This window comes from Giraffa tippelskirchi, chromosome 10 (assembly GCF_054371585.1).
Source record: "Giraffa tippelskirchi isolate mGirTip1 chromosome 10, T2T-mGirTip1v1.2.pri, whole genome shotgun sequence".
NCBI lineage: Eukaryota > Metazoa > Chordata > Mammalia > Artiodactyla > Giraffidae > Giraffa > Giraffa tippelskirchi.
In genome coordinates, this window is record NC_137284.1 from 34,809,262 (window position 1) to 34,825,219 (window position 15,958).

General features: G+C 45.8%; 1 protein-coding gene across 5 annotated transcripts in view; it reads right to left on the reverse strand.

Annotated features, from left to right (window-relative positions):
* The window catches only part of RAB30 (RAB30, member RAS oncogene family), a 100,670-nt gene that overhangs the window by 13,347 nt on the left and 71,365 nt on the right, over nucleotides 1–15,958 (reverse strand). For 2 of the 5 annotated variants that reach the window (XM_081536905.1, XM_081536909.1), the window contains exons 2-3: nucleotides 8,772–8,872; nucleotides 4,253–4,336 (exon numbers count right to left, since the gene is read on the reverse strand). In XM_081536905.1, coding sequence (XP_081393031.1) covers nucleotides 4,253–4,336; nucleotides 8,772–8,864 — 177 coding nt within the window. In that variant the 5' untranslated portion in view covers nucleotides 8,865–8,872. Of the gene's footprint in view, nucleotides 1–4,252; nucleotides 4,337–8,771; nucleotides 8,873–9,113; nucleotides 9,293–9,375; nucleotides 9,441–15,958 lie in introns of those variants that run through there. The other 3 variants (XM_081536907.1, XM_081536908.1, XM_081536906.1) reach the window with 3 other exon arrangements.

Below are 15,958 nucleotides of genomic sequence, written 5' to 3' on the forward strand. Positions count from 1 at the left end.
TGTTCTATTAAAGAGGGGCCAGCAGGAGAGTGTGGAGAAGGCAATGGCACCCCACTCCAGTACTCTTGCCTGGAAAATCCTATGGACGGAGGAGCCTGGTAGGCTACAGTCCATGGGGTCGCTAAGAGTCGGACACGACTGAGCGACTTCACTTTCATTTTTCCCTTTCATGCACTGGAGAAGGAACTGGCAACCCACTCCAGTATTCTTGCCTGGAGAATCCCAGGGACGGCGGTGCCTGGTGGGCTGCCGTCTATGGGGTCGCACAGAGTCCGACACGACTGAAGCGACTTAGCAGCAGCAGCAGGAGAGTGTTTCCTGGTATGGGTCTTATGTCCATCAATATGCTCTCAATACCCCTGCCCGGGGCTTTCTAACCACTCTCACTTCCAGCATGAGGCTGTGCTGTTGTCCACTCTCCTCTTTGCACTACCACTCACACCTCTATTGCCTCACTGCTACAAAAAGGTACTACAGGGACTTCCCGAGTGGTCCAGAGGTTAAGACTCTGTACTTCCACTGCAGGGAGTACAGGTTCAAACCCTGGTCAGGGAACTAAGATCCCACATGCCATGTGGCACAGCCAGAAAAAAAGCATTGCAATCTACTGTGTCCCCTCGTAAGACTGAGTTCTCTGAGGGCGAAGGCTATGTCTTATTTAACCACATACCCCAGGGCCCCACCTGAAATAGTCCATGGTTCATGGTGGACACATGGAAGTGATGGCTAAGTGAATGACCTGAGGATGGTGGGATCACAAAGGAAGGACTGACTCATTCTGCTTAAATGATTAATAGGGAGTTAAAGAAGGTTTCACAGATGAAATGTTTGTGAAAGATGACAGGAAGTTACTAGGGAAGAAAGACACTTTACCATACCACAGTGCTTGGTACAAAGCATTCACTCTGACACAGGATGTCTGGATGAACGAAAGGATGGACAGATGGTTGAAAGAGCAAACACGTGTGCATACTCTCAAGACTTTCCTATCTATGCATACCTGATGAGAGAAAAATCCAGCAAATCTTCTATTTCTATTATAATGAATCTCCTAAGGTTAAAATGTCATAGACTGAGCTTAGAGTTTTGCTTAAAACTCATTCATTTATGACAGGCTAAAAGAAATCAATGGATAAGAGAAAATTCTATATAGGTTTTAATTATATTTTCTACCCAAGGTCACCTTCATAATGCAGACCACTTTAAGAGAAGGGCCTCTTCTTTAACTTTGCCTCCACTGATTTGACCCTAAGCCTCAATAACTATGGGCTTCCCTGGTGGCTCAGACAGTAAAGAATCTGCCTGCAATGCAGGAGATCCGGGTTTGATCCCAGGGTTGGGAAGATTCCCTGGAGAAAGGAATGGCAACCCACTCTAGTATTCTTGCCTGGAGAATCCCATGGACAGAGCGGAGCCTGGTGAGTGATAGTCCATGTGGTAGCTCGCAAAGAGTCTGACACAAATGAGTGACTAACACTTCCACTTTCTTCACTTAATAGCTATGGGAATCCTTCTAATACCACTGATTAGCTGCCTGTGATCCTGGGAGCCATCCTAGAAAGAAAGGGACTTGTAGGGGAGGCTCAGGGAGGCTGATGAGCAGTCAGGAGAAAAATTAGCATTCAGGTCTTGCCCTGCTTATCACCAGGTGGGTGATTCTGTGCAAACCAGTGGTGGATTCTCTTTCCACTGGCTCTCTGGGGTGCTGGGAAAGCCTGCAGACTCCCAGCAAAAAGTCACTAAACTCTCACTAAGAAGAGTCACTCAGTACATGTTAAAGAACACTGACAATAAGAAAATAACTGTTTCCTGAGTGAGACGTGGGCTGCTCTCCTCCTGTGTCCGTGTTCATGAGGCCCTTGGATTAATGTGGTTGAAGAGGGTCCTTTTCTGTCTTGATTATGTATATATGGCTAGAAAGATTCACAGGCAAAGATTCATTAAAACTGGATTTGGGAGATGAGCCAACTCTCACTTCTCACAGATGAACAACCAGAGGCCTGAAGTGACGATAGAAACGGGAACTGTGCTGTGATCCAAAGATGAGTAAGACATAAACCTTCTTCTCAGGGAGCCTGTGGTAGATTCAGATGCTATAAAAATATGGATTTTTAGCTGAGTATAATAAGTACTTAAAAATGAGGTTATGGCTCACAGAAAGTGGAATAAATGTAATACCTAAACTTGGGAATTGAGAAAAGAAAAATAAGCCTGTTCTTTAACAATGGGGACCATTTCTTATTCACTGCTTTCTATTCCCAGAACCTGGCAAATGGCAGGCGCGAACCTTTCTGGTCAAAGGAATGAACACATACGTATATATGGATGTAAATGAGAAACTCAAATATCTGGAAATAAAATGCCTAGTGAACGTAACCCAGCTCCTTGGAAAGGCAACCAGCTCCCTCTGCTGGAACAAGAGAGAACTACATGTGGCTCTTCCTGCCACTGCCTCTTGAGCACGCACTCCTGGCTCCCTCCTCTCCCCGCAGCCTAGCTCCTTCTCTCCACCTCAACGCACTGGTTTTCTGAACTTTCCAGTGGATGCTCACTTGGAGTCCACATACTGTTTTCCAGAGAGCCCATCTCTCCATCACTATTATATCTGGTGTAGGTGTCTTTGCAGTAATGAACCCCTCTGAGGAGTCAGAGCTGGAAGAGACACTGGGAAAATTTCTGTCCCCCACTCAGGAGCCTTATCCTAAACACAGCTCTGTGTGCCTGTGGCATGCTGTAAGAGCACTCTGGAGCTTCTCCGTCCTTCCTGAGGCATCCGAAGGCAGGACTGCAGGTACCTATGGGAGAAGGATGCAAGCAGCATGGACTCACACTTAGGATGCTGAGGTTGGGGTATGAGGTTGGGGTGCTGAGGTTGGGATGATGAGGTTGGGGTGCTGAGGTTGGGGTATGAGGTTGGGGTGCTGAGGTTGGGGTATGAGGTTGGGGTGCTGAGGTTGGGATGCTGAGGTTGGGGTGCCGAGGATGGGGTGCTGAGGTTGAGGTGCAGAGGATGGGGTACTGAGGTTGAAGTGCTGAAGTTGGGGTCTGGCTGGAACTCGGATGCCACAGTGCTCACTGTGCTGTTGATCCCAGGATCATCCCTTCTTTCCACGGCACTCAGCTCTGAAAGGTGTGACTGTGGAATATCACTCACTCTGACAGGCATAGCGCCAAAGATCGGTATCTCTACCCTCCTTCCAAGTAACTTAGTCTTAGTGCACATTTCTTTCCATCATCTCCCTCTTTCCTTGCTCCAAGGTAATGGCTTATTATGCCTGCTGTGGAGATCCCAGGGAGGCGATGGGGTTCACTGGCTCATGTAAAACCAATTCATATCCCACCTACCTCCCTTGCTAACTGTGTAATCATGGATAAATAAATCACTCGACCTCTCTAAAAAATACAAAATGAAGATAATTTAGCACTTATCTCACAGGGTTTACAATAAGGATTGAGTTAAATATAAAAGAAGGCAGCAGAGGGATTGACACATATTAGGCGCTTGAAAAACATTACCTCCCTTTTCTTGTTACTGAACCCAGTGTAGCTCTTTCAGGTACCAAACTGCCCAGAGGCCACAAAGCAGGGGTTGGAGGCAGATCAGGGATGCTTCCTGGGCCCCTAATTTAGTATTTCTCGCTTATCAGGGGTTGGAGTAGGGTGGGAGATAGAATAATTCTAATAAATGATTCATATGACAGAATGATGAATGTTAGAAATCAGTAGGCTCTTTAATGAGGCTGTGATTAAGAAAGTAGTAGGAAATTCCCTGGTAGTCCAGGGATTAGGACTCGGAGCTTTCACTGCCAAGGGCCCAGATTCGATCTGTGGTCAGGGAACTAAGATCTTGCAAAGTGTGCAGTGTGGAAAGAAAGGAGGGAGGGAGAGGGATGGAGGGAGAGACAGAGAAAAGGAAAGAAAGGAAAAGAAGTACCTAGGCCTTAAGAGCCCAACTCAAGAGATTCCCAAAAGAAATTTCTTCCTTGTTTTTACATCTCATCTGACATGACAAGAGCAGGGCAAACTGGCCTTAGCTCTTCTCTCGCTGTCTTCTGATCTGTAAACATATTACCCTCAACCCCTTCCTGCCCCTATGAAGAGAACAGAGGAACTCTGTCTGGAAATAAGCTGTCATGGCTGAGTATGTCATTTCAATGCGGGTTTCCACTAGATGACTTAATAAATGTTATGAAAGCAACTGCTGCTTCTCACATAGCACAACGAAAGCCTTATTGGTCATTTAGCATCTTACCTTTACTTTTTCACCATTAATCTCCACTGTCTTAATCATAAAATCAACTCCAATTGTGGCTCCTTGTCCTGGGGGGAAAAGACCCTAAAGCAGAAATAATAGAAAATAATAATAAGCAAAGATTTCAATTAAATGAAATCCTCCCCCACCCCACTGCCAGCCCCTTCCTTTGGCTGAGTTAACTGACAGAAGAGAGAACTCTGGTTAGTGTCATGGGAACCCTATTTAATTTATCTTTGTGTGTATGTTTTGAGGGAGGAGAAAGGAGGATGAATGGGAGAAAAGAAATGTTGAAAGAAGAAGGAAGGGGAAAGAGGGACAAAGAAAGGAGGAAGCAGACAGAGAGGGTAAAGGAAGAGAACTGGGAGAGGACGGGGGAATTAACTTCAAAGAATGAAACAAAAATCAGACACAAGGATAAGACTCAGGAACATGGAGCTGTACGGATGAAATTGGGATGGTTAGGGTGAGGGCAAAATGGATAGGTGCTCTAAAAGATAGGATCAAGGAAGATTAAAACTGGCTATTCGTCTAGGGCTTGAACAGCCATGGGTGTGAACCACCAAGATGAAGAAACAAACAAGAAATCAACACAAGAAACATGAAGGAGACAGTGATGCTCTGAATTTCCCTCTCCCCTGAGAGTGATCACTGTTTCCTCCAGTGCAGTGTACCATATAGATACAACTACATGAGATCAGGGCCAACGATCCTGGCACAATAAATGAAGAACATAAATTCATCCAGGAGGACAGAATAGTAGAAACAGCCCCAAACCAAGAAGCAGCAAGCAGCCTAAGGAGCTCTGAGTGACCTCAGGAGAACCAGTCCCTCTCTGGCCTAATGTAAGTACTTCAAAACATAGCTTTACATCAAATTGGAAGCTGAACTAAAAATGTATGATTTTAGTAAAATTCCATGTACACTGTAATTTACTGTTACATAATATTTCCCATAAGCTTAGAGAGGAAGTCGGAGGGAAGGAATTCTATCAAGAAAAAACCCTCCACCTAGTTTCTCTTCCCTCTTCACATTCACACTCCAGAATTTCCAGAAATTAAAATAAAATGGACTTTATTAGCTCTGGGAGTTAAGATTGGGGGCATCATTAATTAAGTCTATTCCCTAATAAGAGAGCTCTTTAATTAACGTTTGAACTTGAAAGACTGAGCATCAAACCAACAGCAAATGTTCCACTGCACGTTTGCAAACCATGTAAATATAAACATTCATAACTTTACTTACAAATATTGAATTAATTTTCTTCTATTTTGGTTTGGCTCAAATACAAGGCTGCCAAGCTTCAAGTTTATAGCTCCAGCTGTTTTGCAGTGGAACAAATACCAAAAAATAAAACAAACCCTTCCCAATGTCTCCCTCATCATTTCATTCCCCAATTCCTCATGCCTCAAAAACAGCTGAATCCAATCCATTTTTAACTGTCAACTAAATAACAAAACCAAACATAATCCTGTCTATGAAATATGAACTCTGAGGGGGTGGAGCTGAGGAGCCAAGAGGGGTATAAAGTAAACAGAAAAGAAAAACTAAGGGGTGGTGTGCTTATTGGTTGGGCTTCCTTGATAGCTCAGTTGGTAAAGAATCCTCCTGCAGTGAAGAAGACCCTGGTTCGATTCCTGGGTTGGGAAAGATCCGCTGGAGAAGGGATAGGCTGCCCACTCCAGTATTCTTGGGCTTCCCTTGTGGCTCAGCTGGTAGGGAATCCGCCTGCAATGCGGGAGACCTGAGTTCGATCCCTGGGTTGGGAAGATCCCCTGAAGAAGGGAAATGCTCCCCACTCCAGTATTCTAGCCTGGAGAATTCCATGGACTGTATATTCCGTAGGGTTGCAAAGAGTCTGCTAAATATAACTGTTTAGAAATGGAAACATTTCTGGACTTCCCTGGTGGTCTAGTAGTTGAGACTACAAGCTTCCACTGCAGGGGGCACCGGTTGGATCCCTGGTAAGGAAACGAAGATCCCACATGCCTAGTGGTGTGACCAAAAAAGGGGTAGTAGGGAGGCATTTTTATCCCTAATGATCAGAATTAGGCTTTTAAATAAGAAAGGCCAGATTCCTATGGTCTCCGAGGAGAGAACATGCAGAAGATAAAAATGATCAGGCTGTGAGCTAGAAGATGTAGCTTCTCAGCCCAGCCTTGCCACTAACATGATACGAGATTGCTAGTAAGTCATTTCATTTCTCTAGACCACAGGGTTTTTTTTTAACCTATAAAATGAGAAGAGTGGGCTGAAAAATTTCTAAGGGAACTTTTAGTAATAAGACAAAGTCAAGGGAATTTTTGATAAAGGGGCTGCAAACTTCTCTATATCTCTGCAGTCTCATCCGCTTGCCAAAAGCAGAAAAGATTACTAACATTAGGTGGAAGTAAAACCAGCTAGAGTTTCAAATATTATGCCATGGCGGCTGACTGAACCCAGATGCCAGTAAGCTTGTCATTTTTTATTTCACCAGACCATGGTTTAGTAGGCTTTCCCAGTGGCTCAGTGGTAAAGAAGCCGCCTGCAACACAGGAGAAGCAGGAAATGCGGGTTCGATCCCTCGGTGGGGAAGATCCTCTGGCAAAGGGAATGGCAACCCACTCCAGTATTCTTGGTGGAGAATCGCATAAACAGAGGAGCCTGGGGGGCTACAGTCCAGAGGGCTGCAAAGAGTTGGACACGACTGAAGCCACTTAGCACACAAGCACACCTGGCTTAGTAACAAGTTCTATTCTGTGTTCACTATCCTGGGAAAAACCTTGACATTTCCAAAGATTACTCTGTGCCCTCCAGCTGTTTGTGTTATCCAATCTGCCTCTCAGGTTTTCCATAGAACCACAGACTCTCAGAGCTGGAAGGGGCCTTGGAGATCACAGGAAAGCAGGGAGGCTGGGCAAGGCTCCCAGGCGAGCCGGGGCAGAGTTGGGATGAAGGTCCAGGTCTTCTCAAGCCAGTGTGCTTTCCCCAGCATCAAACTGCCCTCTACCTTGGACAGAAGAGCTAGTCTCAACTTCCCCACTAGCACTTGATGAAAATGCACGATGCATGCATGATAAACCCTGAAAAGGATGCCATTCATAATTTTCCGGGAAAACACAAAAGAAGGTCAATCTCAGAATGATTTCCCACCCATTTCTGGGTAAAATCAGGTATATAATCTCTGGCAATAATTCTCAAAAGGGCAGCCCCCCAAAGGGAACTTGTACTTAGAACAAAGAACTCAACCCAGAGGGAACATCTAATTTGGTTCAAATGTTCCTTCATTGTTCTCATTTCATTCTCATGGAGTAGGTTAGAAAAATCAGCATATTTGGTTCTAAACCAAAATGATTCAGTCAGTGTTCTGGGAGGAACTGAGAGGGCATCAGCAGGGAACTGGAGTGGTTTAATTTGAATCTGAGTTTTTAAAAAGTTAACATGTGAGTTTAACTTGATGTCCAGATTTGTTTCCACTTAATTATTATTGGTTTTCATTTGTATTATTATTAATGAGTAATCTGGGTTTTTTTTAATCCAATAAGGTATTTTTGATGGGTTTCCCAGGTGGCTCAGTGGTAAAAGAATCCACCTGTCAAGCAGGAGACATGGGTTCGATTCCTGGATTGTGAAGACTCCCTGGAGAAGTAAATGGCAACCAACTCCGATATTCTTGCCTGGAAAATCCCATGGACAGAGCCTGGAGGGCTACAGTCCATGGAGTCGCAAAGAGTTGGACATGACTTAGTGATTAAACGACAACAAAAGTATTTTTGATACTGAAGACTGAAAGCAAAACCACTCACCCCTTTCACTAGAGGAAGCCATCGGAGGCTTGGGAGGGCTGGTGGTAACTCACTGGGCCGTGCTCTAGCCTATACAAACTATTACATGTAAAACAAATAAGCTGTGTGGATCTTTTACACAACACAGGGAATACAGCCAATATTTTATAACTCCAAATGGAGTATAACCTTTTAAAAAGGGTGAATCACTATACTGCACACCTGTAACATATAATATTGCTCACCAACTATACTTCAACTTAAAAAATCAAAACAAAAGGAAAGAAAAGAGCAAAGGGTATTTCACAGAGAAAGGAGTGGTCATGTTCACCACTGCTGAGATTTCAAATAAGATGGAAAATTTTAAATGTCAAAAACAAACCTTCTAGTTTAGGCTAGAGAGCTGGTACACTTGGAAAGGGCTTGTTAAGGACTGGCAGCCAAGAGGCTGGGGCGGGTACTGCTCACCCATCCTATTCGGAGCCCCTAACCCTGCAGGCCCTGGTGGCTCAGCAGTAAAGAATCCACCTGCCAAGCGGGAGACTCGAGTTCAATCCCTGGGTTGGGAAGATCCCCTGGAGAAGGGAATGGCAACTCACTCCAGTTTTCTTGCCTAGAGAATCCCATGGACAGAGGAGCCTGGTGGACTACAGCCCACGGGGTTGCAAGAGTCAGACATGACTCAGGGACTAAACCACCCCCAGCAGCTCCACAGGCCTCATACAGAAACCCAACCCAGACTCCAGAGTTCTTACCTGAGTGAACCGTCGGACTAGGCACGTCTTCCCCACACCAGCATTGCCGATTAAAACAATTTTAAACAGGAAATCATAATCTTCCATACTCATTTACACAGCTGCAAGGCAAACACAGGCACGAGTGAGATGGGCCTGGTCAGACTTGCCCACAGAGCTCAAGCTGCGCCAGCCCGTCTCCCCGGGAACCACGGGGCTGACTCATCGGAGGAGCAATTTAACGCTCCCCTCCAGTGACCCTGCCAGCCAGAGAGGAACACAGGTGTGTGGTCACAGACGGCCTTTATTCCTTCCCGGTCCCCTCACAACCACAGAGAGCAAATGACACAGGCGTCCTTTCACCTGGTAACCTTTATTCTTCCAAGCAGTCAGGTCGCAGGTCGCTCCTGTGATCAGCTGTTTTCTATTAGCCGCAAAAAGGAGATTATGAATCTCTGAGCAGACAAGCTGGGGGTGCAAGAAAGCGGAGCGAAGCAGAGCCCATGCAAAGCTGAAAGGTGGTTTATGCAGATGCTGTGAGTGCCTCTGAGAGGAAGGGCTAGAGACTGGGAGCCTGAACGGAGGGAGGAAGCTTTCAGTCTCATGCAAGTCCTGGAGGACCTACCAGGACTCTCCTACCAGGCGGGAGATGCTGCCATCTTCCCCTCAACCACCACGCTGTTGCTATTCACCTCCTGCCAGCCTTGCAGATGCTACAGCACCTCTCAAAGTGCTGTTCTTCTCATTCCCCTGGGCTATGTACTGGTATTTCCTCTGCCTGGGAAGCCCTCTTGATCACTTTGTGTGTTTACGTGTGTGTTTTCATATTATAAATGTTTATTGAGTACTTGTCACTGTAGGGAATCAAGTGTATATAAAAAACAATCCTTAACCTTTCTATGTTTGGAAGTTAGTCCTTTAGGGACTGATGGAAGCATCTCTTTCTCTCTAAGTTTTCTGCTCATCTTCCCCAAATAAACACGTTCATCGTTCCTCTGTCCTAAAACTTCATACAATTCTTTGTTCTGATGTCTGCCTCATCTTTGAGGGAAAGGATGATGTCTTTCAGCTCTATTTTCCTAGCCCATGGGACAGAGTTACAGTTAGTCAATATCTACTCTGTAGAATTAAATAATTAACTAATGAGCCTATGGGTGAAGTAAAGGCCTTAGTTTCTCGACTGTGCTAAAAAGACTACCTGCTTTGTCTCCTTCAGAGAACTGTTATGAAGACTTAAAGGAAAAAAGAAGACCATGTAAAAGAGCCTTGGTACCCATAAAACCCCATCGTGGTAAAAACAATGCAGTACCTACTATTGTACTGTGCTAGTTACTTGGACTTCCCTGGTGGCTCAGTGGTAGGGAATCTGCCTGCCAAGCAGGAGATGCGAGTTTGATCCCTGGGTTGGGAAGGTTCCCTGGAGAAGGGAATGGCAGCCCACTCCAGTCTTCTTGCCTGGGAAATCAGAGGAAATCTGGCAGGCTACCGTCCGTGAAGTTGCAAGAGTCAGACAAGACTTAGCGACTAAACAATAAAAACAGTCATCATAGGAAATACAGAGATGAAACGTCTCTGCCCTTGAGATCAGCATGAGAAAAGCTAAAGAGCAATAATGAACTTAGTCACAATTCAAAACACCAGGAGCAGAGCTCATTTCACAAGGTGAAGGCCAAACAAGCCTGACAGACTCTGGAGGGAGAGGTAAAGGAGGATCAGTGAGCACAAGGGGGCCAGGGGGCCCGGGGGGCGGAGGGGGGAGGCAGCCCAGTGTCACGCCCACCTGCCCCCTGGAGCTCCAAGGGCTGAGGGCTGCAGGGTGCAGGGATGGGGGGAGAGGCCACTGCGAAGCGACCTGAGAAGGAGCCAGGGGATTTCCATGTGTACAAGGGTGATTTCTATGTGGATTCCAAGGATCCTCGGAAAGACGACTGACAGCCAAGCCAACATGCAGGTGGAGGCCCAGGGCATTCAGGCTCTGTTCCCTGGGACAGCGGAAGAAAAGTATCTCTCCATCAAGAATCTGGGTCCATAAATGGTCACTCAACTCACTATATGTCAGGCACCATACTTGGCGCTTTATGTCTATTTCCATTTCTTTTTATAAGTCTATGAGGCGGGTGTTTTATGTGACCTAGTTTACAGGTGAGTAAACTGAGGGTAGTCCAAGCATAAAGATAACAGCCATAGTTCAAGTCCAGAAGATATACATGCCATCAAAAGGAGCCTCCCTGTCCCCTCTCACCAAGTTTTACTGTACTTATTTATTTTTATCTGTCTCACGTTCCAAGTGCATCCCTTAGCACACGCATGCATGTGCATACACGACTGTGAGCAGCATGATAGCACTGAAGTGTTTGTCTGGTTGAGCCCTGATCCTAGTCCCTCCCCACCATCACCATTGCTGTCATCATTGTCTTCGCTGTCATCATTGTCTTCGCCGCCACCACCGCCATCACCATCACCTCATATTACTAACTCATTTAATCCTCACAATACTCCTATCAGGTAGACACTATTAGCATCCTAACTTGACAGATCGGGACACTGACACACAGGATAAGAAGTCATTAAGGTCCCACTTAAAGAGCTGATGGAGCTGAAATTCAAAGCCAGATAGCCTGGGTCCAGCACCCACATTGCCTGGAGCAGCACCCCAGAGTGCCTTTCACAATGCCCGGCTCATACTAGCAACTTCAGAAAAACCTGACAAATCGAATGACGACGGCAAGACTCGATGAATGTGATTTTCCTTTTCTTTTCCCCTCTGGGTTCAAATCCAAAATTCTTTCTACCGCACTGGAGCAGTTTAGATAAGAATCAAGATCGGACGCCAGCTAAAAATGCAGGGCTTAAAACTCAAGAAAGCTGTTAAAAGCGAAAAGAAAAGAAATCTCAGGGTTAGGTGCAAGGAGAGCCGGAAGAGGTGCGGCCATGTGGCTCACACACAGACCACAACTCATGCTTCATAAGTCAATGAAAGAGAACACGGCCCTGGGTCATGTGCTTTTTCTGTGCTCAGATCATTTGCGACACATAGATTTCTCCATCTTGGGTAGAGGTCAAAGAAACAAAGCAGGATCAAGAGGAGAATGTCCAAAAATAAAGGGCTGAGATACAGGGCTCCTAAGAGAAGGTCAGCAGAGCCCAAATTATGCACCTTCAGGGAAAGAAGATGAAGTTACTTGGCCAGAGTCATGCTCACAGTCAAGCCGCAGGCAGTAACCACCTGGAGCCAGCCACAGACTAAAAGCGAAGGTCCCATTCCTTTCTGTAAGAAATTACTTCAGTGCTCCATTGAATGGTTGTGTTTTTTTTTTTTTTGAATAAACCTCTGAGAGGGAAAGTGTTTGGTCCCTTTAAAAATGCAGACTGCCCGTGGTGAACACTGGCCTGTAAACTCCTGGGAACTGGCTTTGGTTACTGTTTCATTTTTAATAGAAGACATACTGCTGGGTGAAAAGCTCACAAGACTGTCTGGAAACTGCGTTCTGAGGAAGTCTTTCTATTTGGGAAGTAACGGAACGGCTCAAGCATCACCAACCGCCACGTGGTGACACAGCGTCCCAGGAAGGGGAGTCCACTCAGAAGTTGTCAGTTACACCCGGTCCCCAAAACCAACAACAAAAGTCACATCTTGTCTGGAGCAAATACGTCGCAAGATATGCTCCTGGCCAAGCACAATTCTAGGAATTGTATGTTCTATTATTGTTAATAATAGCTGACACTTATTCCATGTTTCTCTTGTTAAAATTGTTAAAAATTTGTTTTTGGCGGTGCTGGGTCTTTGTGGCTGCAGGCAGGCTTTCTCTAGTTTCCGGGGCTACTCTCCATTTGGGGTGCGCAGGTTGCTAATTGCAGTGGCTTCTCTTGTAATTCAGCGTTTCTGGCTACTGCTGTCTAGTCTCTCAGTTGTGTCTGACTCTTTGTGACCCCATGGATTGTATAGCCTGCCAGGCTCCTCTGTCCATGGGATTTCCCAGGCGAGAATACTGGAATGGGTTGCCATTTTCTTCCCTTCAATGTTTTGTACGTGCCAGGTATTCTTCTACATGTATTTGCTCATTTACTCCTCACAACGTATGTGTATACTACGTCACTTCACTCTGTGTGACCCCATGGACTGTAGCCCACCAGGCTCTTCTGTCCACAGGATTCTCCAGGCAAGAATACTGGGGTAGGTTGCCATGCTCTCCTCCTGGGGATCTTCCCAATCCAGGGATCAAACCTGGTTCTCCTGCATTACAGGCGGATTCTTTACCACTAGCGCCACCTGGGAAGTCCCACAACGTATGCTGCTGCTCGTATGAGGTAGGTACTATTATGACCATCCCTAACTTGCTGTGTTGTTCAGTCACTCAGTCTTGTCTGATTCTTTGCAACCTGTGGACTGCAGCACACCAGGCTTCCCTGTCCTTCACTATCTCCTGGAGTTTGTCCAAATTCATGTCCATTGAGTTGGTGATGCCCTTCAACCATCTCATCCTCTGTTGTCCCCTTCTCCTGCCTCCAATCTTTCACAGCATCAGGGTCTTTTTCAGTGAGTCAGCTCTTCGCATCAGGTGGCCAAAGTATTGGAATTTCAGCTTCAACATCAGTCCTTCCAATGAACACCCAGGACTGATCTCCTTTAGGATGGACTGGTTGGATCTCCTTGCAGTCCAAGGGACTCTCAGGAGTCTTCTCCAACACCACGGTTCAAAAGCATCAATTCTTCAGTGCTCAGCCTTCTTTATAGTCCAATTCTCATATCAATACATGACTACTAGAAAAACCATAGCTTTGACTAGACGGACCTTTGTCAGCAAAGTAGTTATCTCTACTTTTTAATATGTTGTCTAGGTTGGTCACAGTTTTTCTTCCAAGGAGCAAGCGTCTTTTAATTTCATGGCTGCAGTTACCATCTGCAGTGAGTTTGCAGCCCAAGAAAATGAAGTCTGTCACTGTTTTTATTGTTTCCTCTTCTATTTGCCATGAAGTGATGGGCTGCTGCTAAGTCGCTTCAGTCGTGTCCAACTCTGTGCGACCCCATAGACAGCAGCCCACCAGGCTCCACCGTCCCTAGGATTCTCCATGCAAGAACACTGGAGTGGGTTGCCATTTCCTTCTCCTGAAGTGATGGGACCGGATGCCATAATCTTCGTTTTTTGAATGTTGAGTTTTAAGCCAGCTTTTTCACTTTCCTCTTTCACCTTCATCAAGAGGCTCTTTAGTTCCTCTTCACTCTCTGCCATAAGGGTGGTGTCATCTGCATATCTGAGGTTATTGATATTTCTCCTGGCAATCTTGATTCCAGCTTGTGCTTCATCCAGCTCAGCACTTCTCATGATGTACTCTGCATATTAGTTAAATAAGCAAGGCGACAATATACAGCCTTGACATACTCCTTTCCCAATTTGGAACCAGTCTGTTGCTCCATGTCCAGTTCTAGCTGTTGCTTCTTGACCTGCATACAGGTTTTGCAGGAGGCAGGTAAGGTGGTCTGGTATTCCCATCTCTTGAAGAATTTTCCACGGTTTGCTGTGATCCACCCAGTCAAAGGCTTTAGCAGAGTCAATGAAGCAGATGTTTTACTGGAACTCTCTTGTTTTTCTATGATTCAACAGATGTTAGCAATTAGATCTCTGGTTCCTCTGCCTTTTCTAACTAAGGTACAGAGAGGTTATTCTAAAGTCACACAGTTAGTTAGTCTTAAGACCAGGATTCAAAGCCAGATGCATCTAACTCCTAATTCCAGCTCCTTCCGAAGTAGAATGCTACTGCCCTCTGCCTTTGGTGGACAGCGCTGCTGTAACTGTCATGAGGACTGGAAGCTAAGCTGAATGGACCCCCAGGCCTCTCTGAACTGCAGTGTTCGGGAACCTCCATGCTTGGGAGCAGCACGTACATGCTGAAAGGGCCGCATACTGATGCCAAGCACTGCTCCACCCTCCGCACCCAGGTCTCTTTTCAGAGCTGGATCCAGACTTTCCCCTGCAAACCACATCCAGCATTCAGTTTGTCCTGTAACCAAGTATCGGCACAAGGGATAAACAGGAACACTGTTCAGATAAACAAGCCAAGCCTCAAATACCATAAACACCGCAATAGCTCTAAGGAAGGGGATATGTACATAAAATTCAAAAAAGGAAAAACAGATGAGGAAAAGAAAAAAAATGAGTTTAAAAAAGATAAGGAGGGGCTTCCCTGGTGGCTCCATGGGAAAGAATTCCCCTGCCAGTGCAGGAGACATGGGTTCGATCTCTGGTTGGGGAAGATCTCACATGCCTCAGAGCAACTAAACCTGTGCGCCACAACTATTGAGCCTGTGTTCAAGAGCCGGGGACCCACGACTACTGAGCCCATCTGCTGCAACTACTGAAGCCAGCAGGCCCTAGAGCCCATGCTCCACAACAAGAGAAGCCACTGGAATGAGAAGCCCCCACTCTCTGCAACAAGAAAAAAGCCCACGCAGCAATTAAGAACCAGCACAATCAAAAATAAATAAATAAATAATGTCTAAATATATATTTTTTAAAAGATAAGGAAACAAGATGTACTGTGAAAAGCTTAAAAGAAAAAAAAACATTCTAAGCAATGTGACCTTGGCAACACAAAAGCACTTATCAAAGTGACTTTTTCAAAAAACAAAACAAACTGTATTCACTGCTGTACATCAGAACATTCTCCCCTTGCTCTTTTGGGCTCAGCACAACCGATAAAAGTCAAGGCTTCTGGTGAACACGGGGCCAGATCCCTGCCCTGCCTTCTGTCCCCTAGCCCCTGCCAAAGAAAATGATATTTGGGGGATTTGTCCTTGTTCAAAAGCCCTATGTCTCATGCCGGTCCTTCTCCCATTCAAGGTCTCAACCTTGCTCTATAAACTGAGGGGGTGAGTGAACAGGAGCCATGGCCCCTCCCCAGGAGAGCCCCTCCCCAACAGCGCACATGCCGCCCTTTCACTAACCCAAAAAGGCAGCATGAGTGTTTCAGGAAAGCGAGAGGCCTGGGTCAGCAAAAGAGCTGTGTAAAGTTTCCTCATTCATAAAGCGGGGATTTATTTATGAGGCTTCCCTGGTGGCTCAATGGTAAAGAATCTGCCTGCCAAGCAGGAGATGTGGGTTCAATCCCTGGGTCCAGAAGATTTCCCCGGAGAAGGAAATGGCAACCCATTACAGTATTCTTGCCTGGAGAATTCCATGGACAGAGGAGCCTGGAGGGCAACAGTCCAT